General features: G+C 38.6%; 1 protein-coding gene across 2 annotated transcripts in view; it reads right to left on the bottom strand.

Annotated features, from left to right (window-relative positions):
* Positions 1-25,602, bottom strand: part of CERS6 (ceramide synthase 6) — a 298,528-nt gene that overhangs the window by 62,405 nt on the left and 210,521 nt on the right. For both annotated transcript variants that reach the window (XM_041722631.1, XM_041722632.1), the window contains exons 5-6: positions 14,933-14,983; positions 11,063-11,155 (exon numbers count right to left, since the gene is read on the bottom strand). In XM_041722631.1, the coding sequence (XP_041578565.1) occupies positions 11,063-11,155; positions 14,933-14,983 (144 nt within the window). The remainder of the gene's footprint in view (positions 1-11,062; positions 11,156-14,932; positions 14,984-25,602) is intronic.

The following is a 25,602-nucleotide window of genomic DNA, read 5'->3' as shown; positions in this document are numbered from 1 at the left end:
AGACTGTGTGGTCTGCAGGTTTAACATGTTTACTATCTGGCCCTTCACAGACAAGTCTGATGGCCCCTACCTTAGAGCCACATCTAAGGACATATTATGGGAAACTTAAGTCATGGGAGCTGAGATGTGACAAACACATTGTCATGTCCAACTTCATCACATTTTCTTCCAAAAAAGGATGTGCAGGAGATTTAATTTTCATAGCTATTTTTTTTTTAATTTTTATTTATTTATGATAGTCACACAGAGAGAGAGGCAGAGACACAGGCAGAGGGAGAAGCAGGCTCCATGCACCGGGAGCCGACGTGGGACTCGATCCCGGGTCTCCAGGATCGGGCCCTGGGCCAAAGGCGGGCGCTAAACCGCTGCGCCACCCAGGGATCCCGCTATTTTGAAGTAATCTGTAAAGTACTACTTTTAAGATTCAGATAAACTAAACTAAAATTCAGATAAACTATAAAAAAAGTTTTGGCAGATAGGTCTGTTGAAACTCTCATGATAAATTACAACTACAGCTTCAATAAGATTTGAAAATCAAGAAGTTTCTTCACTGGTTTCTTAAAACAAAAGCTGTCTGTCTGGAGGCAATATGACTTTCCCTACTGCTAGATGTGCCATTACTTTATAGCTTCTGGGAACATATATAAAATTAAATAAAGAACCGCTGTCTAAGCAGTGTTTACCCAATCTTTCTCCTGTGTAACATTTATGGTACCATTTCAAGATCAAGAGCTCATAATCTTGTCTCCTATGAATTATTTAGTTAATATTTAATCTTTAATTGATTTTATTACTGTTGAAAGGGATACAATAAAATTTTATTTGTAGGGCAGAAAACAGTAAGATGGTGCTACGAATTCCCTTCCAAGGTGCCTGGCCAGAGAGAAGAACTTAATTTGCAACTCCCTGGAGTCCTCTTTTCATGCTTTCCTTTCCTTTCCCCATTAAGAGTACATTCTCCAAATACACTATGGTTTCAAATGACACAGATATTTTTTTTAATTATATACACATGTTTTTTTTCTCCTTGAACTTTGGGTTTTTAGAAATTTTCATCACTAGCAGGCTTGCCAAATTTCAGGTACCTGTAGTTGGAGGCCTTTTAGAGATGCCTTCTGGGCTCTGTTTAAATTACCAGGCATAGTCACTTGTACAGCTTTTAATGCTAGGAGGTCGCTTTTGAGACATTTTAAATATACCCGATATAATGGTCTTAAGTGGTGCACAGGTTTACAGACTTATTCTCTCTCTCTCAATATTCCTGAGGACAAAAAGCAACGGCAACACTTAAACCCATCTATGTTGAAAACATCCAGAATGATCAGTAGGGGGCAGACTGTGCTCAAGTAAAATCAGAAACATCCCAGGACCTGAAAGCCATCACCTTCATATTTACTACAAAGCCCTTGAGGCCCAAAATGACAATGGGCAATCAAGAACTCAATTTTGTGCTTTAGATGAAGATGAAAAATGTCTCCTTCTAGTTGGGACAATGCTGTAAGTTATCAGAAGGGGTTCAGAGGAACTCTGTTACCATAAGCCTTATCTCTAGTCTTCTAACTCCTCTTCCTTCAGCTGCCTGCACTCCCCACTCTTCACAAACAGCCAGAACTCTATCTGCAGAATTCACCTGTCAAGCTTCTTCTTGCCCCCATACAGGCCTCTGGCCATGCAGTTATTTATTTATTTATTTTTCTGGCTGGAACCCTGGTATTTTCTCTTGTCTTCTCCAAGCCTAACTCCATTCGGACTACCTGGTGAACTCCTTTCTATCTTCCAATAACGCCTACTAATCCCCATACTCCAAAGGCTCTGCTGACACTGTAATTTAGTCACATGAAGCAAGTATTACTAGAACTGCATTTTGTAAAGAAACTGAGGCACAGAGATGTTATGCAATTATTCCAAAGTCACATAGTAAGAACAGGCTAGAGCCAGATCTGAAGTTGGTTGTGTGTGACTCCTAACTACACAGCAGGCTGCTGCTCAGAAACAAATGTGAAAAAAGATGACTGTGAGGAAGGAAGGGAATCACAGAGAGAGGATGCTTCTGAAAACACACAGAAGTGAGAGACTGACAAATAGAACATGGTCCATATCTGGAAAGCAGGAAGAGAAGGGGATCAAGAGCAAATGTGCAGGGTTGGCCATGAGTGGAAAGGGTGCCCTTTCTTAGGAGGGCAAAAGGAAGGAAATGGGAAGGGGTCTGTTTTATTTATGGAGATAGAAACAGAGGGGATTTATGAGTCAGGGAGAGAGCTAGAGCTACAATAAACCATCTTAGGATGACTTGAGAGAAACTCCCCAGAGGCAGCTGAACCACTGCACCTCCCAAATGAAAAGCAGAACCTTCCAAGTGCCAATGGCACTTCCTGCGAGAAGGGGGGTAGGGGCTCCAGAGGCCCTAGACTTAAAGACCCAGAGCCTAGACCAGCCTCACTGTATAGATCCTGGGATGTGAGTCTCTCTGCAATGCAGCAATGCTGTGGCCCTTTGCACTGTACTGGAAGAAGAGGCTCTCAGCTGTCACCCTCCTGCACTGTGGACAGCAGTATGTACTGCTGCCATGCCCCAGGACTGTCCAGTGCCCAGGAGTCAGACTGTGACATCCTTTTTTTTTAATTTTATTTATTTGAGAGGGACTGAGAGAGAGAGAGAGAGAGAGAGAGATAGCAACAGAGACAGTGAGAGAGCAAGAGCCAGGAGGAGAGGGAGAAGCAGGCTCCCTGCTCACTCTGGGCTCCATCCCAGGACCCTGAGATCATGACCTGAGCCGAAGGCAGACGCTTAACCAACTGAGCCACTCAGGTGTCCCTTGGACATCTAAAGATGCTTAAGAGCCCTCCTCTGGCAAGGCACTTGGGAATTTGATTGCCAGATTAAGCCACTAGTTAAGGCAGCCTTTCAATAAAACTCTATAAAATCACCCCATAAAACATTTCTTTTCCAGAGAACACCGTTCCATTGTTCTCAGCCTGCACACAGCACTGAGTTGAAATGTCCTGATCACAGGTGGTATACCTTATTAAAATCAGCAGCCTATTCTTCCTTTCTTATATTCTGAAGACATAGTAGTGAGAAAGATACAGGCCAAGGCCTAAGCATCAGGGAGATCTGCCTCAGAACCTGGAAGGATCTACTTGAATCATAAATGGGAATATAAAAGATCAACCCTGCACCTCTGTGAAGGAGGTGTTAAGTGGCCTGCCTGACTGTCTCCTAGTAGAAGCTCTGAGGTTGTTACACAGAGAGAATGCCACATCATGCTCCATCCCTCATGATCCCCAGGTACACAATGGCATGGTTTTAGTTTTTCAAACAAAGAAAGAATACACTGATACAAGCTGAGGTATTACCTTGGAAGTCCTATCTCTAGAAAATACTTAAATAACCTACACTAGCAGTTCTCTCATGTTTTGGTCTCAGAACACTTTTATATTTTTAAAAATCACCGAGGACACCAAACATATTTGTTGATGTGGGTTATCTCTACTAGTATTCACCACATTAGACATTAAAACTGAGAAACTTGAAAAACACTTATTAACTAAAGTCTATTACATGTTAATTAACATAGTTTCATGAAAAATAACTACATTTTCCAAAATTTAAAAAAATGGTGAGGAGAGTGGCATGTTTTACATTATTGCAAATCTCTTTGATGTCTGGCTTAAGAGAGTTGGATTCTCATTAACTGCCTATACATTCAATCTGTTGCCCTAAGTTATTTTGGCTTAAGTACATAAAGAAAATCTAGTATCAAACAGTGGGGAAAGGGAGAGGTATCTTAATAGTCTTCTCAGGTAGTTAAGAATATTCTTCTTTGATATTGTACCAACATTTGACAAGTGGGATATTGTTAAAGGTTAGGTACAATGTAGAATCTAAAACCATATAAATACCCTTTTCATATTTTTTTATATTAAAGTCCTTTGGTCTGTCTTGACCTTTGAATAGATCTTTTACTCATATATGACTTCGTAGCATCATACATTAGTCATTTGGAAAATACTGGTTCACTGAGTCAGTATTTTTATTTTTATTTTTTATTTTTAAAAAATCTTTTTTTTAAAGGTTTTATTTACTTATTCATGAAAGACACACACAGAGAGAGGCAGAGACACAGGCAGAGGGAGAAGCAGGCTCCATGCAGAGAGCCCCATGCGGGACTCGATCCCGGACTCCGGGATCACGCCCTGGGCCAAAGGCAGGCGCTAAACCACTGAGTCACCCAGGGATCCATGAGTTAATATTTTTAAAAGTCACTTTTATTAATATCCCTACCAATCTCATTAGATAAGTCTTTATGGATTGAGATGCTATCAAACTCTCACTGGTGGATACAAGACTTCCAAAAATCTAATTTTGCTCGAAAGCTTGAATTTTATCATTGACAACAAATAACGTCAATTTTTTTTCCTGAAACTCAACAAAATCAGTTTATGTATTAAAAAAAAAAAAAGACCCTGAAAAACACATAAGGTGGAGTAACCACAGCTTGTCAGTCATTCTTCCAAGTAAAAATGAGACTTACAGGAGAAAAAAGCTCAGAACACTTTTATATTTTTAAAAATCGCCAAGGACATCAAAAAGTGTTTGTTGATGTGGGTTATCTCTACTAGTATTCACCACGTTAGACATTAAAACTGAGAAATTTGAAAAACACTTATTAACTAAAGTCTGTTACATGTTAACATAATTTCATGAAAAGTAACTACATTTTCCAAAATTTAAAAAAATGGTGAGGAGAGTGGTAGCTTGTTCAGCTCTTAACACAAAGCACCACGTGCATAAGATTTTATTTATTTATTCATCAGAGAGAGAGAGAGAGAGAGAGACAGAGACAGAGAGAGAGAGGCAGAGACACAGGCAGAGATGGGACTCCATCCTGGGTCTCCAGGGTCACACTCTGGGCTGAAGGCAGCGCTAAACTGCTGAGCCACCTGGGCTGCCCACATTTTTTCTTTCTGCAAGCATGTGGCGGTGAAGAATACAATAACTACAAGTACCATTTGGGGCCACCGCCTGCAACTTTGCCCACTATTACTTCTGGACTATGAATACAGTTTCAACACAGTCAGGAAGGCAAATGTCATCTTAATATTATTATGAAAATAGTTTTCACCTTGCAGACCTCTATGGGCCACAGATTACACTTTGAGAAGAGCTGATCTAGAAAAATTATTTCCAAATATTGCTCAAGAAAATGATAATTAGCCAATATTATTAATAACAGCTATGCTAGGCAGGATATACTAGATTATGTGTCAAGAACAAAGCACTTCAAATTTCAGTGGTTAATTTATTTATTTTCTTTTAAGATTTTATTTTATTTATTCATGACAGACACAGAGAGAGGCAGAGACATAGGCAGAGGGAGAAGCAGGCTCCCAGCAGGGAGCCCAAGGCAGAACTTGATCCCAGGACCCCAGCATCACACCCTGAGCCTAAGGCAGACACTCAACCCCTGAGCCACCCAAGCGTCCCTAAAATTTCAGTGGTTTAAAACAAAAATGTGTTTCCTATTCACTGCATATGACCTGGGGGGTGGGGAGGGGCTGGTACTCTGCTCACCATAGTCACTCAGGGACCCAGCTAATGGAGCAGCTTCCAACTCAAAAGTTACCAATCACGATACTACAGGGGAAAAGAGACACTAGAAGGTCTCACCAGTGATTAAATACCTCACAGTGACTCAAGTCAGTTCTGCTCACAGCGTACCCATCACAAGGGCCCATCCAACCATAAAATGGGGCTTGGCTGAGCAGGACAAGTGCCTGGGGGTAGAGAGGTGGCAATATTTGGTGAACCATGTTAATTACCACAGTAATAACTAACATCTATTGGGCATTTATTATGTGCCAGGCACTGATCAAAGAGCATGTATTATTTATTTATGCTCACAATACCCCCAGGAGTTAGTTCTATGAACTCCATTCTTTGGATCAGGAAATCAAGGCACAGAGAAGGAAAGTAGCTTGTTCAAGGTCATACCGCATTACCATTAGTGTTTTTTTTAAATAATAAATTTATTTTTTATTGGTGTTCAATTTGCCAACATACAGAATAACACCCAGTGCTCATCCCGTCAAGTGCCCCCCTCAGTGCCCATCACCCATTCACCCCCAACCCCCGCCCTCCTCCCCTTCCACCGCCCCTAGTTCGTTTCCCAGAGTTAGGAATCTTCATGTTCTGTCTCCCTTTCTGATATTCCCTACCCATTTCTTACCATTAGTGTTAAGCAGGCATATGGACTCCAGAGCCCATGCCTTTACCTTTTAATTGACCAAAATTACAATAATTTGTGACCAATGGCTTTGGGTGTTTTATTTGTTGGATGGATTTAGTGCCATGTGTTGGTTCAACCAAAGTTTGGTCATTATATGCTAGGTATGGACATTATATGATGTCAAGCATCATACCAGACAGTATTCATGGATATTATTTCATCTAATTCCATGCCAGCCTGCTTCCTTATAAAGGAGATTACTGCAAGCTATTCTTTCACCTTAAAACTAATTGAAGCAGGGAAGATCTGGAGCATGGCAAGACCCTATTCACAGCACAGGTGCCAGGTATTCTCTGAAGAAGTTACCAGAGAGCAAACACAAGCCCGTCAACAAGTTTCTTGCTAAACGTAATCATCATACCTCTCTCTGTTAGGAATCTTTTACAGGATGTAGTTTTTCTCAGGTTAAAGACCAAAAGAGCAACAAGCTGCTTTCACCAGCTGGGCCCTGGAACCTGGCCATGGATGATTTCCTACAAAGGACTCTGAACACGAGCGGGGTTTATTGGCCAAGGGCCCAGGCTATCAAGCCAAACAGCAGCTTAGTTAAAAGGGACATAGGGCTTAGACATGAGCAAGCTGTTCTGGGCTCCAACACATTTATTAGTTTCCCTTGGAAAATTTAGATGTGCAGGAGAAATGCTCATTGTGAACAGGTGCTAAAGAACAGAATTTCAATAAAAATTAAGCCTTGGGATATAAATGATGTTTCAAATAATGTTGAGTACTGAGAATATACCTGATGTTCTAATAAGATCCCTTAACAATTTTGTTCTTACAGAAGGAAGGAAGGAAAATAGGTAGAGAGGGAAGGAGAAACAAATGGAGGGAAGAAAGAAGAAAAAGGTAAGTAAGGTAAAATCCTCAAAATATCTTGGTAGCACATAACAGAATATTTAAATTATAAGTCCAAGATACCAAATGACTACATCTGGGCTTGTCCCTTCACTCTGGGAAGGTTAATAATAATATATCCCATCACTGACTAAATAAGTACCAACCCCAGGAAGGATCAAGAGAAAGGCATTTTTAAATACCAGATTCTATTTAGAAACAGAGCAACTAAGAAAAAAAGTTGGCAATCCTAGGACACTTCCGGAGGAAAAGAGTTTATGAATAGAAAAGCCATTTTAGAAAGACTTATAAACTCAATGGGTCACAAAAAATGATTTCTAAACCTCACTTCAGTTATTGATCATTAACAGTTTGAGGCATGCATTTGGATTCAATGTTTATAAATCTTGGTTCCTATTTGAAATGGCCATTCAAGTTCATTGTCATTTAATAGGGAAACTAAAAGAACATTCTTTATAATGTTCTATTAACAACCCTAAGAAAAATCTTCGCTACTGGTCAATGGGTGTCTTCATATGGCTCTATTTTGTAATTAGGAAGTAGGCTGTTGTTATAGGGTTTAGTTAATAGTTGGTAGGGATAATGCAAGATAGGGAATGTATCTGGTTGCCAGGACATTCGATTGATCCTCGCTGATGGATGGAACAGCAGACTGTGCAAGCCCTGGAGCAGTACAGAGAACAACCAGGGACCCTCAGGGACAGTTCGCATGGTGCAAAGGAGAAAAGCAAATGCTACGATTCACTAATGAGAGATGGCAACAGAGAAGAAGGCTCTTCATATTAAAATGCATGCTGAGTTATACACAGGTCTGGCGGTGGCTAAATTCCCATTCTGTGCAAGACAGAAGAATAAACCAATGGCACCAGGAATGGACAGAGGTACTCTGACCACCTGAAGAAGGACTAGGTGCCAGATGTCTAAAGTAAGCTATTGGTGTTGATTAAGGAAAAAAAATGATGCTTCATTACTAAACATTGACAATATGTGCAGGCCTGAGATCTACTCCACGGACTTCACTGTAAAATTACCCTTTTTTTTTATACATCAGTGGTTTCCACGCTGATGCAAGATATATTAAGATCTTACAAAATGATACTCTTCAACCCCTGAATATCATCCACTCAAGGTAACTATTAGGTAATGATCATTTGACTTAAAACAATGAAGACTTGAGGCATCCTCTTTGCTCAGTGAAAACATACATTAAATGCACGTTGAAGGGGACCTGGGTGGCTCAGTTGGTTGAGTGTCTGCCTTCAGCTCAGGTCATGATACTGGGGTCCTGGGGTGGAGCCTCACCTTATGCTCCCTGCTCAGCGGAGAGTCTGCTTCTCCCTCTCCCTCTGCTTGTGTTGTCTAACTCTCAAATAAATAACATCTTAAAAAAATAAAATAAATGCACATTGAGAAAGTTCAAGCAAATGGAAGGGGGTTTGGTGACTTTTAGGATAGCAATGTCATGCGAGGACTAGGCTCCTGGGAGCCAAGTACAGTTATAGTCTTGCTTTTATTAATCTATTTGACTCTAGATGGCACACCTAATTCTCACTAAGCAAAAGAGAAACCAATAAATGGCAAAGGGCTGCAAAAGGCTTACTGCCTCTAATGTCGGGAGCATGGCAAGGAAAGATAATGCAAGAATTGTTTACACGTCTAATCTCAGAGTGAATCACAGAACCTTGCTGGATAAACTTGGGCTCGGATTCATTCCCACCTAGCACAACCTTGAAAAATATACTTAAACTCACTATATATCAATTTTCCCAGCTACAAAATGGGAAACTATTCAAACCTCCCTTTTTTATACATTTTTTTTTGGTAGCTACCTGGAAAAAGTGCTCCTCAAAAGAAAAGAAAATGCACACTACTCAGCTTTATAAAGTAAGGGCTTTCTGATACGTGCTACAGCTCAGACAATCCTGAGGACATTTCGCTAAGTGAAATAAGCCAGCCACAAAACGACAAACGTGGTATTATTCCACTTATATGAGGTACCTAAAGTAGTCAGAATCACTGAGACAGAGAGAAGAGTGGTGGTGGCCAGGGGCTGGGGAAGGGGACCACAGGAGTTACTGTTTAACGGGCACAGTTTCAGTTATGCAAGATGGAAAGACTTCTGGAAACTGGTTGCACAATAATGTGAACGTGTGTAATACTGCTGAAATGCACACTCAAAATGGTTAAAGATGGTAAAATTTTGTTTTGTATTTTTACAATTAAAGGTTTAAAAAAAAATAAGTAAAATGCACAAGAAGCCGAGCACAGAGGAAATAACCAGTCTACAAGTATTAAGCGTGTGAGTGAAGAAGACTCTTCATATAAGGCAGATAAGGTCCAATCTGATTGGCATACCATCACTGAAGAATCTTTAAACCTTTCCATAAAGGGATCCACTGTGACACAATGAGTAAGGAACCACAAATTATAGTTGTCAACGAGCTATCTGCTAAGCCAAGCATTAGCCTAACAGGGACCTTCCCCATCTGAGAATCAAACAACATACATATATCATTAAGGCTGTGCAGCCACATAAGGTAGGAGAGACAGCTTTTTGCCAGCCAAGAAAGCCACTGCTGTAGGCGAGTGGAAGGCATGTACCTGGGGAAAAGGCACACAGGTACCAGGGCCAGGGACTCTGACATGTTCTTCCTCAGCCACTTGGATACCACTTTGCAATTTAGCAGGTTACTGATCTAACCAAGGATGTTATAGTGTTACAGGATTGTGCTCCTTGGCAACTCACAGTTCTGTTTGCAGAGGAGTTTGGAAGATCTTCATCAATAAGTCAGAAGACATTCTGATGAGTCCATTTATTCACTCACCCCAAACTTTCTGATCCTCATCACAAGCAGGTACATTGGGAGTCATGATATAAAAATAAACATATTTTGCTCTTTAGCCCTTTAAGTCTAGGGGAGGGACAGAGGCAGGCCACCTGATCCAATTCATTTGGGGATGCTGTATTTTCATGATGTATTTTGATAGTAGATAACTCTAATTAAGGAAAAATTCATTCATGGGGCTGGACCATTGAGAGTTTACTCTTTCCCAAGGGTGACAACTACAGTTAAAAAATACAATATGAAAAAAAAATTTAAAAAAAATACAATATGTAAACAGTGGGCACTTGTAAACTAAACCCAGAGGATGGAGTGGCCAAAACTTTTGGGGGAATTGAATTAGCCTTCAAAGAAGAGATTACTAGGTCGGGTTTGGGAGGAGGGACAGAGGATGTGTTCTAGCCAAGGCAAGGCCTTATAAAAAAACAAAGGTCCATGAAAAAAATTATGTCTGAACAATGATGAAAAGATATTCAGAGCTAGGATGTGTGTGTGTGTGTGTGTGTGTGTGTGTGTGTGTGTGTGTAGGAGACAAGGAGGGGTGATGAGACTGGAGAACTGGCTTCAAATCATGCTGACAACCCTGAATATTACTCCAAGTAGTTTGGCTTTGTCTTGAGGGTTTTAGAAATATAACTCTTAGGTGGCAAATAGGCAAGAGTAACTATTTAGATAGGCGGATCATTAACTCTAATTAAGAAAAAATTCATTTGTGGGGCTAGAACACTGAGAATTTATTCTCTCCCAGGGGCAACAAAGACAATTTTTCTTCATTATTTAATTTGAAGAACAGAGGGCCTTGTGAACCAGACTGAAGAAATTAACTGCTGTTAAAGATTCATTGATATATTTTTTTTCTTTGAGAAAAGAACACTAGTTTGGAGGAAGGAGGAAAGAGAGACTATGAACAACATATAAAGCACCACAAACAAAATAAGGAACTTCCTGTAGAATTGCAGAAAGTAGTATGGCCACAGAGCAGATGGAAGTGAGTGCCTCTGAGACTCTACACCCATTTGCCAAGCGCCATTAAGGACACATATCTGCAAGCACTTTACAACATAACCACTCTTACCTTTCTTTTGATATCAGTGAACTGGGAAAACATTAATGACCAATAAAACGACAGCTCCAGGATATAATAGTAGTGAAGGTCAGTTGTGAGTGGCTGAGGATCAAAGCAAAAAAGGAAAGATTAATAGTTAATAGGAAACCAATTTGTGTCCCAAATATCTTAAGCTCAGAGCTGAAAAGTGACATGGTCTTGTGCCTCTTCAAATTCCAGCCCCATTCTCTCTGTGGAGAAGAAGGGCTTTGAAGTATGTCTTTAATCCACAGCTTGATGGCATTAAGTTTTGTTTCATCACCAACCAAAAAAGTGTCAGTGAGTATGAACATTTGGTACCAAATTCACTATTTAACAATAGGATTTATGGTTCCTTGACATAAGTATCTGTAAGATTCCTTGGGCAACCTGAAACAAAACAAAATACATACACAAAAGGAATAATTCTGGAAAGTGCTATGAGATTCCACAGTACAGGAGCAAGGGAGGTAGGTGATAGAACTGGGGTACCAGAGGGTCACAGAGGCAGAGTTTCAAATTCTGCATTAATCAGAGCTTTCTTGTTATTAGGAAATGTGCTGTACATTGCAAATATCAAAAAAGACAATTAAAAAATATTTATTAAAAGACACAGGGATAAGGAAGCTGCCAAGAAATACCAGGCTAGGCCCTCAGCCAGGAAATTTGAGATCAAGTCTCAGCTCCATAGCTCAGTAGGTATAAAATTTGGGCCTTAGTTTACTTATTGTAGAATGGAGGTAAAACCTGCTCTATCTGCCTCAGAGGTCCAGGAATGCAGAGAGGCTCAGAGAGGCAGTAGAAGTCAGGAATATTTATTTTGTTTACGGTGCTATAATGAAATGTCTTACTTTGCCAGAATGAATGAAAGTCCTTTGAAATGCATCATCTCCATGCTACCCACAATGTGTAATAGCATATCCAGTAACTACGATTGAAATTTTAATGCTTTGTGAATCAATAGTAGCATAACAAATGACTTTCAGGAGAAAGCTGGCACACACTTTACTGATTCTACCGACTAATTTATGCATTGGCACCAAAGAAAAACAGTTGTCCCTCCCACTGATCTTTGGCAACAAAATACATGAGGGGACACGATACAGACCCATCAGCAATCCCAAGCTCTGAGTGACAATGAGCATCAGTGTGTTTATCAAGTTCAGCACACTCTGGAGATAATATATTTTCCACTGAATTGTCCTTTTAAAATTTGCAAGCATTAGCAATAATAAGGGATGGGTATTCAGGTCAGACATATGGCAGCAATGAAGTCTAAAATATAGGGCACTGGCTTCAGGACCCTTGAGCCAAGGTTAAATTCCAGTTTTAATGAGATTCTCTGCAACACCACCTGGGAAAAGCCATGGAGGGCTATGAAGACAAGTGAGAGTACATCAAGAAACCACAGGGTTCATAAGAGAGCATCACATTACAACACTATCATATTCATGCAGTGCTTTGCAGTTGACAAAGTTTACCCACTTGTTAATTTCTTTGACTCTCATAAAAATCCTATAAAATTAGTACCATCATTTTCTAGATGGTATATTTGACAGGAAATTGCTGTCAGTTAGTGTGGACTGAAAGGTCAATCATAGCTTGTGAGGCTCTGTGACCAACACACTAGGGCTTCTCATTCCCAACTCAGGCTCTTTATGACAAACTATACAAGCCCAACTAAAAACCACTTTCCATTGATTAAACTTAAAATATACACATGTATATAAAGATCATCATATAATAAATTATATATTTACATATATAGTCTTATACAAGCAGCAGTGTGCCTTTAATAAAATTGCAACAGACCACTACTTTTATCTAAAAGACTGTTCAATTATTTAACATACATGCTAACTACATAATAAATATGCTTCATGAGCATGATCTGTCTTTAAAAGTACTTTTAAGGCTTGAGATTGACACTGAACTGCAATCTACATATTTATGGAAACATAGCTACTGACAATGCACTTTAATTGCATGTGTAATAGTTACATGCTGTTTAATTTTTTCCTATACCTACGAAAAGAAAGAGCTGATTTTTTTTATTAGAGTATGGAGTTTATCTAAGATGACCACTCTTCCCATAAGAGATTGTGAATTAATTAGTCCTAGATTTTGAGGCTGTATGCCAAATTATTCATTTATGAGTGATGATGTGTTATTAGCAGAAGATAATCTTGATCTGAATCCCCCCACACAGTATCTTTCCTTCCATACTAATGATGTTTCTTATTTTTAGTTTTTATTTTATTATTTTTTTAAGATTTATTTTATTTTTAAATAATCTCTATACCCAACGTGGGACTCGAATTTACAACTCTGAAATCAAGAGTCACATGCTCTACCAACTAAGTCAGGCAGGCACCCCACTGTTTCTTATTTTTAAACGTTAACTATCCACCAGACTCCAATTTTCATGTTAAATCTATCGTTTTATCTGTGTCACAGGCTGCAACGAAATTTTGAGCCACTGCCCCAGCAACTAATTATCTCAGAAAAAAGCAATTCCTTAGCTCCAGCCATAAATGTGAAAGTTATTTCAGACTATGCTATAGTTATAAAGAAGAGTGGATATTAACATTTCACGTGACATTTGTCTTAACGTTGCTCATATGACAGAGTTTACCTCATAAATGCACCTGCTACATCAATGTATGAGTTACAGTTTCTAGAAGGCTTTGATGTTCTTTTATAAATAGAATTCTAGATATATTTGGATTTTTCCACTCAGTATGCCATTACAAGACACAAAGAGAGGTATAATCCCAAATACTTAAGGTAGGAAAACAAGAGAATTACAACTGTACACAGCAAGTGATTGGTTTCAATGTTGTTTCAGTCTCTATCAGAAAGCCCTGGAATGCTCAGCTTTCTCAGCCATATGGCTTGTTTACATTCTTTTCTAATCCGAATAAACTACATGAAAGAGATGGAAATGCAAACTGGAATTCCATTTCAGTGTGTCCCTAGCCCTTGCTGCAACACTGAATGTATCAGAGCAGATACAGAGCATGCTTGCTCCTCATTAATTTTATGCACATCAGAAAGACGAAATTCCTCTAAAAAGACAACCCAAAGAACTGCAGAGTCAAAAATCCAAGGTGCCTATTATAACGTATGTCTTCTTAATTTTATCACCAAAATGCCTAGTTGCATTTGATTCTCTTATATAACATATTTCAATTAAACTAGAAATTCTATAAAATTTTCAGTTAAGAAATTACTAGAAAAGACCCAGCTATGACATTCAAGTAGAAGCTGATCTGAGGAACAAAGCACATGCTAATATTGAATTCATGGACAGAGGCAAAGGTATGACGGGCGCAGGGATCTGAAATGTTCCCTTTCTGAGATATCATTTTAATTTCATTTTTGATGATGGTTTTAAGTCTAGTGTAATGATACGAGCCCATTTTTCTATGCTCAGAGAAATGGTGCTTGATTTACATACTTAGAGACTGCTCTGAAGCCAGAAAGTGGCCTGAACTCCTCATGCTCCCTGCAGCCCTATACTTGAGCTTTGCCTGCTTGCTGTCCAGACAGACCCTTTCTGGTATCAGGTCTTCAGGCCCTCTGCAGTGATTATACATAGATCAGCTGTTAGAAGCAGGAATAGCCCAACTATCGAATTGACTGCATCTTGCTCTCCAGCAAATGCACCCACCAGCTTATTCTATTTGGTAAAGCAAGTGAGCTTTGATTCTGAACTTCTGTGAGAACACAAGCTACTCTCCTTAACCAGGCTAAGTCTGCATCAAACAGCAGGGGTGTAGGCAGGGGCCTAAAACTATGAATATGACCTAGGGAAGATATTCTGGATGTGTAAAGACCCAGAAGGTAGTATTTCCTTACCTGATAGGGGTAGTTGTACCAGCAATGCCTTGTATTCCACAACCAGGGGGTCTGAAAAAAATGACAAACACATTTTACAGGTTTTGGAAATTAAGCAGGATAAGAGATGTTTATGACAGATTCTTGCCCCCAATATTTTGGGATTTCAATAATATACCTGTAATGAGAACTGAAGGGCTTAGCTAGAATTAGGATATTAAAGCAATTAGTATTCCATTATACATTCTCTCTGGGTAATCTTCTAAACTCAATTGGTAGTATTTCTGTGATGGAGTCCCCACTGGTGTTTTTTGGTATTTAGTTGGTTACACAGACACCTTCCCACTATGTAACCAGTCTCTGCAGCAGAGCCTTAAAAGGTCTCACTTAGACCAGATGCAAATCATCAATCTCACTATTATTAATAAACAATGCTGACAGTTGGTGCAAACTACTTTGAAACTCCTCCAACCTAAGGCTGCAAAGCAACCTTATCAATCAATCCTTTCATGCTTTGATGACTAGTGGTTAAGTAACAGGCAGGTATACAGATTTCAGTAGAATGGACTAGACTAATTCCAGGCCCGAGGGAATTAACCTTCACAGCCCACTCCATCCCCCAACTCAAGACCAAGGTCTTTTAAAGACAAAACAATCATTCTTAATTTGACAGCAATCACTAACCTTACAACACTATAAAATCAAATAGAACAGCTAAGTGTACACACAGATTCCAAACATTTATAGTAAGCACGGAGAGACTGGTATAAATTTAATCAGGCTGCTGAACAATCCAATGACACCAGCACAAACTTTCTCGTATTTTCGCATTAACTTTATAATTCTTTTGCATCTCTGACCTACAGTTATCAGCATCTTGCAGCATACATCTACATACATTTGGTCCACATCTGGATGTTTCTTATTAAGAAACATAATCTATCCTTAGCCCAGTCCATGTTTATGCATCTCAAAATGATAATATTATCATTAAAAGATTGTTAGATATATTTGTATGGACCTAACCTCCTTCCTTACCTTGTCCCAGATCCTATGAGATTAAAAGTTGCTGCTGTCTGCAGTTAGATAAGGTACTTGTCTCCCTGAGAGGTACAGATACCCTGTCACCCTATCATCAGCCTCATCAGCCTTGCATTGATGAGGATGATGATGATAACAATGTTAGTATTTGTTCAGTTATCCCTATATCCACACTTTTTTTTTAAAGGCTTTTTCTCCATAATCTGTTATTTACTGAACCAATTAAAAAGTTGTTCAGGTCCAAACTCCCATACACTTTTAAAGGCTCTCATACATGAACTCACTTTATCCTTACAATAGCTAGTAGTGTTTGGTTCATTTTATACTTAGATCAAGTGAGGCCGTGAGTCTGGAAATAACTGTCCAGGTTAAATAGCTGCGTAGTCCCAGAGCCAGAAATCAAACTCAGGCTCTTTGGTCTCAAACCCAAATGTGACTACTATGCCCCCTGCCTCTCGATCTAATAAAAACTGAACCGGCCTCGGTACAGGGAGCCAGACTGAAGTAAAAAGCCATTCTTGGCCCTAAACTATCCTCCTTTCATTAAAGCACTACTGATTTGCCTTTCTTTTTCCTGGCTTTGCCCCTGGCTACCTCCTCAGTGCCGTACTTGTCATGTAACCTCACTGCAATGTAACATCCTGGGTGCCTCAGTCATTTGCCTGTCTCCTCCATTTCTCTCACCTGTAACCTTGATGCATATTATTGACCTCCCTCACAGAGCACTTGTGAGGATCAAATGAGAAAGCATGTATAAAAATACTTTGGAGGCTTCAAAGTTTATTATGTTGTTGTCACATAGTTATATGAATACATGTCCATTGAGGAAGACACAGAAAATAATGAAAAATATTGTGTATTTTCATCACTGTTAACATTTCATGTACAGTCCACTTTTGGTCTTTTGTCTATATAATACAGATATAAACATAGATTTATTTTTAATAGATAAATTAATCACATAATTTTAAAATGTGGGCATAATATACCAAAATCTATTTTAAAGTATAGTAGGAATGTTAGTTTTTGTCCTTTTGCTAATAAAGCTGTTTATTATTTCAACAATTAGTTGCAAGTCCTGGAGGGAAAGGTATGTCATATGCATATGTTTACGACCCCAGCACCTACCCAAATTGACAGTTTAGCATTCATTTAGTGAAATGCCAATGAAAAGGAACACAGAGGGCAGCCTGGGTGGCTCAGTGGTTTAGCGCCACCTTCGGCCCGGGGCGTGATCCTGGAGACCTGGGATCGAGTCCCACATTGGGCTCCCTGCATGGAGCCTGCTTCTCCCTCTGCCTGTGTCTGTGTGTCTCTCTCTCTCTCTCTCTCTGTGTGTGTGTGTGTGTGTGTGTGTGTGTGTGTCTCTCATGAATAAATAAATAAAATCTTAAAAAAAAAAAAAGAAAGAAAAAGGAACACAGAGCTAAATGCAAGGTCTATGACAACCCCCCCCCCCCCAGCATTTTTCTGAATATACTAGTCTCAAGCCAATGGGGCAGGTGTGTGCTTGCCTCCAGATGTGGTGGGAATCTCTCCCTCTGCAGTCACTCCTAGTCACAGGAAGGAGAACAAAGGTCTGACTCCCAGTGACCTAGAAAAATCCATTATTTAGAGCTTTCCTTCCTCTGTTTCTTGGCTTCTCTGTTTTTTTCCCTAACATGCATGCTTTTCCCTCTTTGCATCATAGACGTACACCACCTAGACCTCTGTTTCTATTACGTGCCGAAACTTGACTGACCTGCAGAAATACTGGATGAGTCTTTGTTTCCCAGTGGACCCTGCCCACTTGAAACAAGAACAAAAGGCCTAGATATCATGTTCGATGGAGCTACCAGGGCCCTAGCTCAGCCTGCAAACTTATTTGCCAAACAATTTAATGATAAGTTTTCTCAAATGCACTGCATGTCACATATATCTCTCACTTTGACAATGGTAGATATGAATATCACCTTCTATATGTGTACCACATTTTTCTGCGGTCTCAAGTGATGCACCTCCCCAACACTATGAGACACAGAACAAATATAAAGGTTATCTTTCTCAATTACGGATTAGAAAACTTAAGTTCATGAGAAGATGATTTTCCTAATTTTTGTAGCTCAACATTTGTGTATAAATCTGAATTAGCTGTTTATAATTTATTAGTTTTAATTTCTTTTATTAGTTATAATTTCTTTTATCTGAATTGATACCATGGAGCTATCTTTTCTTAAAATCAATTTTTCCATTTTCCATATTTCTAGGTATCTTTTTCAGAATCATTTCCACATTTGAGATTAAAATCTGCATATTCCAACATGCAAATTAAATAGTAACATAATTCAAAACATAAAAAGCTGAAATAGACATTAAAAGAGAACACTGGTAATTAAAAAAAAAATACACTGAAAACCCTCCATTGAGAATTGTAAGCCTAGCATCTTCCTAAATAATAATAAGTCTGAGCTTAGAATAGTACACAGCAATTCAAGCACATTTTTCCAGAAATAAATATGCCTTTTTCATATGGTATTACAAAATCAAGTCATATTATCAAGATTGGAAAATCTAAAAACCCAAGGAGTCTCCAATCTTGTCATTCCAGTACTTTCAGATTCACATTATTCTGTTATACACATACACTTAAATAATGTCACAAAACACTTCACAGATTTCAAAGTAATTTATACATACTCTCTTATTTAATTCTCACAACAATACTATAAGCGCTCAAACTAACATAGCCAGCAGATACCATGAGACAACACGCTGGCCTGAAGCTTCTCAAACCATTTAAAATATAGGTTCTGATTGAGTAGGTTTGGCTTGGGGCTGAGATTCTACATTTTTAACAAGCTTCCAAGCAGTGCAGATGTTAATGGGCCTTGGACCACATTTTGAGTATTAAGGTGGATGGGGAAACTAAGGTGATACCATCTTCTCAGTATTTACCATGTGCAGGGCATCTTTGCTATGCCCTTTGTTCCAATATTCCACAATTTAACATTGGGTAAATGAATGAATGATTTCTAATGTTAATAATAACAATTTGAGGCAGAAATGGCTAGTAAAACAATACTTAGCTAGAGACATTGCTTCTCAACCAACCTCCCTGTTTGATATAACCACAGATCTAAGCTCTGGTGGAAGGGATATGAGCAGAACTCAGGATGATGCCCCTAAAAGTTCATGTGAATGAGGTCCCCTCACCCTTTCTCCATTCCTACTGGAAGGAGGTCATGAAAACTGGAGCAGTCACCTGGGACCCTACATCTGTTTCTGTTGAGGCTGGTGTCAGAGGACTCCTACCAGGCCCAGTCTACTTACCTTTGGATTGTATGTGTGAAAGGGACAAATTCTTACCATTTTTCTCATATCTAAGCTACTGGGTTTTCTTTTAAAAATATATATACATATATTATACACATACACACACAAACAAAGCCTGTATTCTCACTAATATACGCATCAAGGCAAGTATTATTAACTGTTTTATAAACAAATAAGTGATCTCAAAGAGGTACCATAATTAATTGAAGACTACTCAGCTGATAACTAGAAAACCTAAGATTTAAACCCAGGCCAGCCAGATCCTTCCACTTCCCTTCCCTGTGGTACCCTGGGTACAAAGAATGGGTAAGGAAAGAGAAACAAGGGTGCCTGGGTGGCTCAGTGGTTGAGCATCTGCCTTTGGCTCAGGGTGTAATCCTGGTACCAAGATTGAGTCCCACATCAGACTCCTTGCGGGGAGCCTGCTTCTCCCTCTGTCTATGTCTCCATCTCTGTGTGTGTATGTCATTAATAAATAAAATGTTAAAAAAAAAAAAAAAGAAAGAGAAACACCATGGGCATTTGGAATTGATTACCCCCCCACTGAGTTATTACATTAAAAAAAAAAGTTTCAGGTTAGAAAGGGCCTCCAAATCCTGTTTAACCTACAAAAGAACCCACATATAAATATGAGTAATCAGGCTTCTCACTTTTAAAAGAGTTCCACGTTTAAAAGAGTTCCACGTTTATCAATCACTGACAAGATCCCTCAAGCTTACTTCCAGTTTTTTTTCTTTGTCAACAGAAATTATATCAATTTTTGTTTGTTTTAGGATCTGCTAGGAATTGAATTGTGTTTCCCCCAGAATTCATATGTCAAAGCCCTAAATACCTAAGGGCCTTCAGGAGGTAATTAAGGTTAAATGATATCATAAGGAGGAGATGATAATCCTATAGTGAAATGACTGGTGGCCTTATAAGAAGAGGTGAGAGATCTTTCTCCCACGTGTTCAGAAGAAAGGCCATGTGATGAGAGCAGTGAGAAGATGGCCACCAGGAAGACAGGCAAACCAGAAAGAAAGCGCCCTCACCAGATACCTAACCCTGCTAAACCTTGATCTGGAACTTTCAGCCTCCAAAAGTGTGAGAAATAAATATGTTTTGTTTAAGCTGCCTTGTCTATGGTATTCTGTTATGACAGCCAGAGCTAAGACAGCATCTTAAGACAATCCTTTATAAACGTGCTTAAACAGCTATTAAACTCCACGTCAACTCATTTCAATTTAAGACTTATGAAACGTCTGAACAAAACTGAGATGGACCATAATGCTGTGGATAAGAAATGATTTCTAACACTCTCAATCTAAACCACAATGTATAGTGGGATTTTTCATTATATTATGCACATCTGCTCCCAGACACATCACTTGAGACACAACTCTGAGGCAAGCGCATCCATCAATAAGGCTGTGTGTCCCATGAGACGCTTCTGTGGTTCTACTTCCCATGAGCAAACCCAACCCCAGCACCAGGATGGAAGTCAGAAGTGCCGTGTGTAGGGGGGTGCGAGGGGATATCATCCTATAGTCCTCATTTGCATTTTGACCATATGCCTTAGACTTGTGTATAACTTTTTCATATGGTATTACAAAATCATATGAAAGTTTTTCATTAGTTTTTAGGTTTTTTTTCTTAAGAAAAAATTAGAGAAGCTCTTTTAAGGGTCAGGAAATGTGCACTTTTATCAGGTATCTTCTTTTATCTGCTGCTCTATAGAGGTTTCATTATGAACAGAATTAACAAAAATAGGTCAGATCTGATCATTTTACTTTACCATCTGAAATAAGATAGGTTTGGTCTTTGTTTTTTTTAAGTTCCATTTGACATACTCCTTAAAAATAATAGTTAACAACCCCCCACCAAATCTACCTTTCAGGTTCCATGCCACCTATCATGAGGATGGGTCAATCATCAAAAATCAAGGAGGCTTTGCCAAGCCCATAGAATGGACAACACTAAGAGTGAACTAAAATGTCAACTAGAAATTCTGTGTGATTATGTGTCTGTATAGGCTGATCAATTGTAGTACATGGACTACTCTGGTGGGAGATCTGATCATGGGACAGACTATGCATGTGTGGGGAAGGGGGGATATGGAAATCTCAGTATATGCTCCTCAATCTTATTGTGAACAAAAAATTGCTCTAAAAAATAACTGAAATCTTAAAAGAAATCAAGGCAAGTAGGCTACCTCAGATTACTCATGTTTATCACATCACTATAAACCTAAAGTAACAATAGAGTTTGAAGCAAAAGACCAGAGAAAAGAAAGCTAGTTAACAAGTGTTAAATGTAAATATAAATATATATATACATACACATATACACTTTTTTCCCCAAGAATCAGTAGGGACATATAGCTGAATGCATAGCAGTTCATTTGAATTCGTAACTATTTTGATGTAATAAAAGGAATCACAAAAAGTATTAAAGAAATTTTGATTTATCAAGGATGTGAAAGGTGTATAGGTCTTTACCCAAGGACAGCATCTTAGAGGCAAAAATTTCACCTTTTCACTGATTTTATCCAAACTCCTATATGGCTTTCAGAAAGCCTGGCTCAGACAACTGACAGTCAAGGAATACATTCTAAGAGACACACTGGCCTCCACATAGTTCATGTACCAAATACACAGAGCCTAGGACTGTGTTTTATAATGCCAGGAACCTAGATTCCTGAACTACACTGAAACCAATTTCACTGAGTGACACTCAAATCTTACACCTTTGGCTTATTAAGGACTTACAGTAAGAAATAAACATGACATGCCTGTAATGAATTTATATTAGAAAGGTTACCACTAGTCTACCCTAAGCTGAATGTATAAGTTCCATGACATTTTTCTTTAAAATTGAATTCAAGGGGAAATAAACACTTCCTCTTTGTGAATGCTTAGCATGTTTCCTCTTACCAAATGAGAATTACATTATCGTATTATTATCTTTTTACCTTGGTTTTGGGAAGCTGAAATTGATTTCTAAAGTTTAGTCACAGCAACTATGATTGTCCCTTAACATCTTTGCTTACTTTTCCCTTTATGTGCAATTTTTGATGTTAATATCTTTATTAATGTTATTGTAGAAACATTGCAAATTCTTTTCAGAAATCTTCAGTTATATGATTTAAATGTATATAAAATCAAATCTATTCAAAATAAGCTACACTTTTATACATACTGTAAAATAACTCAGAATGCAAAGAAATATTTCATGCTTGATGAGTATGAATACTGATTAATTATGTTTGGGATGAAAAGAATGAAGCCAGAAGTTTGTCAGCATGAAGGTGCTGCGGGCCATGGGTGAGCAGTCTGGGGTGCTCCCCAGAATGCAAGACTGTACCTTTTCCTTCTTTCCTAGGTCAGTAGATATGGGACTATAAATCTGCAAGGCAGAGTGGTGACCGCTCCCTAGAAGCCCCTGGCATCTGCATTACTCTGAAAGCTCTCGTGGTGTGCAAATATAATTTAGACTTGACCTCCATGTCATTATATAAAGAAAGCAGCCTTCTGTATTGATCGGGCTTTAAAAAAGATACTGGGCTTCAAGACCTGGTCAAGCTGTGTCTTCAGCACATTCAGCAATCAATTTAGAAGGTAATTTGCAGATCTGCCAAGCGTACATAAATAGAAGGATTTCCTTGGAGATGAGCCCTGAGGTCACTGGGTCTCTATTAGAGTTTAATCATAGAAACAAAGAGAAGAGCAATGTGAGTAGCATTTCTATGCCTTCTACAACCTTCTAGCCAGTGGTTCTCACTTCTTCTGCCTCTGCTCAGCTGAGGGACTCCACACATACCCCACAGTAACTGTGGTTGTAATTCTCAAGAGTGGGGATCAGAAAGCTTTAAAGCCATCTATCCCATTGATTTGGATGTGGACTGTCTCCTATACCCAGTGAGGATCACTGCAAAGCAGAATGGACTGATTAATTCCATGTTAGGAAAAGAAACCAAGAATAAAAAAAAAACAGATGAAGGAAAAAGGAGATGAAAGAAAATGAGGTGGAAAAACTTAGAGGTAACTTGGTCTTTAAAATCAGCATATTCTTTGACCCAACCTTTGCTGAAAAAAATTTCATTAGATCCACATGTAGTCATTTGCACATGGACTTCCAGTATAATTCTTTTCCTAGAAATGATACACTGAAATAAATCTAATTGTTCAATAAAATAAAATAGTTCAAATAAAATAAATCTAATTGGTATGTTCTTAGCTGGGATTTTGTGGGAGCAGATTGAGACGAAAATGTGGGTAGAGGCTGTTTGAGAGGTGATCCCAGAACAGAGAACTGGGAAAATAAGGAAGGTGAGATAGATCAGGAACAAGCTGGTTACTTACTGCTGCAGGCAACTGAATCTGAATTCCAGTGGGGGCTTTAGCAGAATGGATGTAGCATGGATCTCAAAACTGCCCCTACACAGGGCTGGGCACTAGGGCATTTATCCACCAACTTTCATTCCCCACTGCTTGAGCCTTCCATATGAACTACCCCATATTTCTAGGGTGTACTTGCCTGTGTCTAAAAGACCTTTGCAGCTTTGGAGAAAGCAGAGCACATAAAGCACAGCTTGCATTTCATGTGGAACACGGTGAAAGGGGGCATGGAACTGTGTACACAGCTGGGCTAAATCAGGTGGGCTAAGGGAATGTAACTGGCATATTTATATTTGAAGTTAAAATTAGATTATACTCAGAATATACACTATACCTTATGTTTAAAGTAGTTATATAGTTAGACACAGAGACACAAACACACCTATATATACATGCAGTATGTCTGGCAGGATAGTTACCAAATTACTGATTATCTCTGAGTAATGATTTCTTTCTTTCTTTCTTTCTTTCTTTCTTTCTTTCTTTCTTTCTTTCTTTCTTCTTCTTTTTTTTGAGTAATGATTATCTCAGATGACTTTTACTTTGTTTTTGATGTTTGTATATTGGTACTAAATTACACAAGAAACTGTTGCTATATTTTTTTCTGCAATGAACAGGTCTTATTTGAATAATAAAAAGTAGCCAAGTCCATGTATTTTTAACAGGACTTAAAAAAAAAAAGTCACACTTTTGCTTTATATTTACAAACAACATTAGGAGCATAGTAATATACTACAATCCTCAAATTATTCAGTAATTCAAATTAACTTTAAAACCTAGTATGTGAAATAGCTCCCTTCAGAATATTTACATGTTGATGGTGATATTTTGAGTATAAAAAATTATTAGTAATCTAATTATAAATTCTCAATTAAGAGAAAATAGAGAAAATAATTAAATGAGCAAATAACATAAAATAAACTTTGCATTCATTACAATGTTGATCAATCACTTTGCTACCTACCCGCTTCCTCCCACTCTGAAGATCTCCATCAACCTTTTACCACATCTAAACCATTTTGCCTCTGGCCTAATATCTTTGTGCTAATATTACTGCACCCTCCTCACTCACTCTTTTAAATATTCAGTGAGTGGCCATATTCATTATACCATGAATTAGGCATTCTGTTAGTCACGAAGACACAACAGACAAGTTCTCCACTCTCAGGGAACTTACCATCTCCCAGATAAACAAAATAATTACAACAGGCTACAATAGGAGTAAACACAGGACGCAGAGGAAGGGTACATAAAAAGACACCCGGCCCCATCTTGGAAGTTAAAGTGGAAGAGGGTAGTTCCACTAGAAGGCACCAAAGTAGTTGAAGCCAGAAGGGCAAGCAGAAGATAGTAAACAGAAGAACGTAGACTTCATTATCCTTTAGGAACCATGTCATATTTCCAACATACACTGAAATTAGTCCCAAGAATCCAAAAACCATAGAGTTAAGTAAAGTTGAGTAGAGAAGATTCTTTTCATCAAGGTGGTGATATACGATATGTAATCAGATAATCCATAGATGTGGGAAGAGAATAAGGATTATTACCCTTTGAAACAATATAGAGACTTTCAGGATTTTCACAAGTCAATTTCTTTTTAATAAATCTGCCCTTAAGCAAGGGTCTATCTTCTTAAGAATCAGCATTTGAGAGATCCCTGGGTGGCTCAGTGGTTGAGTGTCTGCCTTTGGCTCAGGTTGTGATCCGGGGATGTCAAGTCCCACACCAGGCTCCCTGCAGGGAGCCAGCTTCTCCCTCTGTGTACGTCTCTGCCTCTCTCTCTGTGTGTCTCTCATTAATAAATAAATGAAATCTTTAAAAAAAAAAAAAAAGAATCAGCATTTGAGAACACTTTAAAGAAATTATATAAGAAAAGGGTGAAAAGCCATAGCTTGTTTTCTTTCTCTCTTAAAAACATTGGCTTGATTTTTCAAAAAAATTTAGGCTTGATTTTTCTTATGC

Source organism: Vulpes lagopus, chromosome 11, assembly GCF_018345385.1.
Source record: "Vulpes lagopus strain Blue_001 chromosome 11, ASM1834538v1, whole genome shotgun sequence".
NCBI classification, from domain to species: domain Eukaryota; kingdom Metazoa; phylum Chordata; class Mammalia; order Carnivora; family Canidae; genus Vulpes; species Vulpes lagopus.
This window is presented reverse-complemented; position numbering and strand designations above follow the sequence as displayed.